The sequence below is a fragment of the Penaeus japonicus genome, unplaced genomic scaffold (assembly GCF_977035675.1).
Source record: "Penaeus japonicus unplaced genomic scaffold, GWHDUDI00000001_assembly GWHDUDI00000013, whole genome shotgun sequence".
In the NCBI taxonomy this organism is placed as follows: domain Eukaryota; kingdom Metazoa; phylum Arthropoda; class Malacostraca; order Decapoda; family Penaeidae; genus Penaeus; species Penaeus japonicus.
The window spans coordinates 5,164,063-5,166,562 of NW_028234415.1; the positions used below are offsets into that span (position 1 = coordinate 5,164,063).

Here is a 2,500-nt window from a genome sequence, read left to right on the forward strand (position 1 = left end):
GTTTTTTTTCACGGCAAAATAAATTGGCAGGTAATGTTTGAGGGAACAGGATGCAGTACGTGTGTGTGTGTGTATGTGTGTTTGTGTGGGTGAGAGAGGAGAGAGAGAGAGAGAGAGAGAGAGAGAGAGAGAGAGAGAGAGAGAGAGAGAGAGAGAGAGAGAGAGAGAGAGAGAGAGAGAGAGAGAGAGAGAGAGAGAAGAGGGAGAGAGAGAGAGAGAGAGAGAGAGAGAGAAAAGAAGAGAGAGAGAGAGAGAGAGAGAGAGAGAGAGAGAGAGAGAGAGAGAGAGAGAGAGAGAGAGAGAGATCCACCCCTCCTCTATTGGCAGAGTCCAATTTTTACCTCTGTAGAACATTGACTATTGACATGTTGAGAGAGCAACTGAATTTACGCTATGTAAGTGACGAATTATGCATATATCTTTAGTTTGTAAATTATGTAGTTATCCACATCTAAGTGTTTTATTTTTCACAAAATATGTTTTATCAAACACTCATTTGCTTTATGATTAGCAATAACAAGGGGAGAATATTCATATAGATCTTTATTGATACTTAGATTTACATTCGATTTACATTAAAGATTGCTATTACAAATAGATTATGATAGACTCCCTATGCAAAATAGAATATCTAAAAAAATAGCAAAATATATTTACATTTCATACACAGCTTAAATGTGTGTGTGTGTGTGTGTGTATATATATATATATATATATATATATATATATATATATAATATATATATATATATATATATATATATATATTATATTTATATATATATTTTTTTATATATCTATATATTTATATATATTTATATATATATATTTATACTTATATTTATATATATATTTATATATATATATATATATTTATACATTTATATATTTTGTATATTTGTATATTTATATATATTTTATATAAATATATATATATATATATATATATAATATATATATATATATATATATATATATATATATATATATAATAATGAAGTATACCCAACCAACTAACAGCATTCCCATGCCCATTGGGAATACAACAGTGATGAAAATGATAATGGAACATATCATAATAAAGAACATCGAGACTGGAATGACTGATTTTACATTTCCATGCAAGATATATCATGATACAAGACAGAGTGGCTCCAGAGCCAAGAACGAACAACAAAAATAATAACATTAACAATAACAATAAAAAAATAATGATGGCGGTTGTCGTAATAATGATGAAAATGATGCACTATAATGATCTCTGATTGACCCAACTATCACTATCATTACTACTAATGAATGGTACTACTGCTACCACTACCACTACTAATGACAATAATAATGATAACAATAATGATGCTGTTGCTATTCATAATACTAATGCTGCTACTATTGATGACACTGATGATAATGATAATGGTAATAATAATAGGGATAACAGTGATGATAATAATTATAATCATAAAGCATAATAACAATATTCATATCAATAATAATAACAGCAATAAGTAAGAATAATGATAATATGACTACCACTCCTAGTATTAGACTGCTATCAATAATAATGATAATCATATAAATAATGATAATGATAAGTATTGATAATTACAATAATAATAAAAAAAGAAAGTTAAGATATTTATCATTACAATTACTATCAACACCATTATAGCTAACATTTCAAGTTCCCAACAGTTTATAATTGTTGGTCTCCACCTCATACAACTTGTGTTTGACATAGGTGCCTCAACCATATATTTATTATCCAATCTAGAATCCATAAGTCGAGCGGCGGGAACCACTGTGCCAGCATTAACTCAAGATACATATAAACTATATTAGATTTCTACAACAAACGTTGGTAGAAGTGTACAAACTGCACTTGGAATAATATATGAATATCACATTTTCGTCTCTCTTCTCTGGGAGAAATGTTAGCTTCTATACATCCGATTCTTTCTTATAGATGTTTTGTGATGTGGATGCTCCTAGAAGCTCATCAGATGTCAGATTACTTATGGTCGTTGACGATGACTTGGTGTTGGTAGACGAAGATGACTTTGTATTCATGATGGAAGTGGAACTAAAGCGAGAGGTGAAATATGCAGCGAGGTTAAGGGCCGCTGCCCCTGCAGGAGCGGCAGCACACAGTATCAAAACAGAAGTGTACGAATTTGTGAGATCCACGAGTGCTCCAGCGATCGGTGGCCCTGACAAGGCTCCAGCCCCTGTGACCAGCAGGAGGTAACCGAGCACCCGCGCCACTCCCACGCCGGAACTCATCTGTGATGGCATGAGGGCGTAGAGGACGCTCTGCAAGCCACACGCGATGCCGAAGCCAACCATCGCCGCTATCAACTCTCCGTGAGTGGACGCCAGGGCTGCGCTCCCGATGGTGAGTCCTAGCAAAAGCTGGATGGCGCTGAAAAGCAGAAGGGGCGGAATACTGCAGCCCATGAACGCCCCGGCCAACATCCTACCCACCATGTCACCGGCGCCG

General features: G+C 34.5%; 1 protein-coding gene across 1 annotated transcript in view; it reads right to left on the reverse strand.

Moving 5' to 3' along the window:
* Positions 1 to 1,918: 1,918 nt before the first annotated feature.
* The window catches only part of LOC122243414 (monocarboxylate transporter 3), a 31,222-nt gene continuing 30,640 nt past the window's right edge, over positions 1,919 to 2,500 (reverse strand). The window contains exon 5 of the mRNA XM_043000979.2: positions 1,919 to 2,500. This exon is cut by the window's right edge and continues 748 nt beyond it. Coding sequence (XP_042856913.2) covers positions 1,942 to 2,500 — 559 coding nt within the window. The 3' untranslated portion in view covers positions 1,919 to 1,941.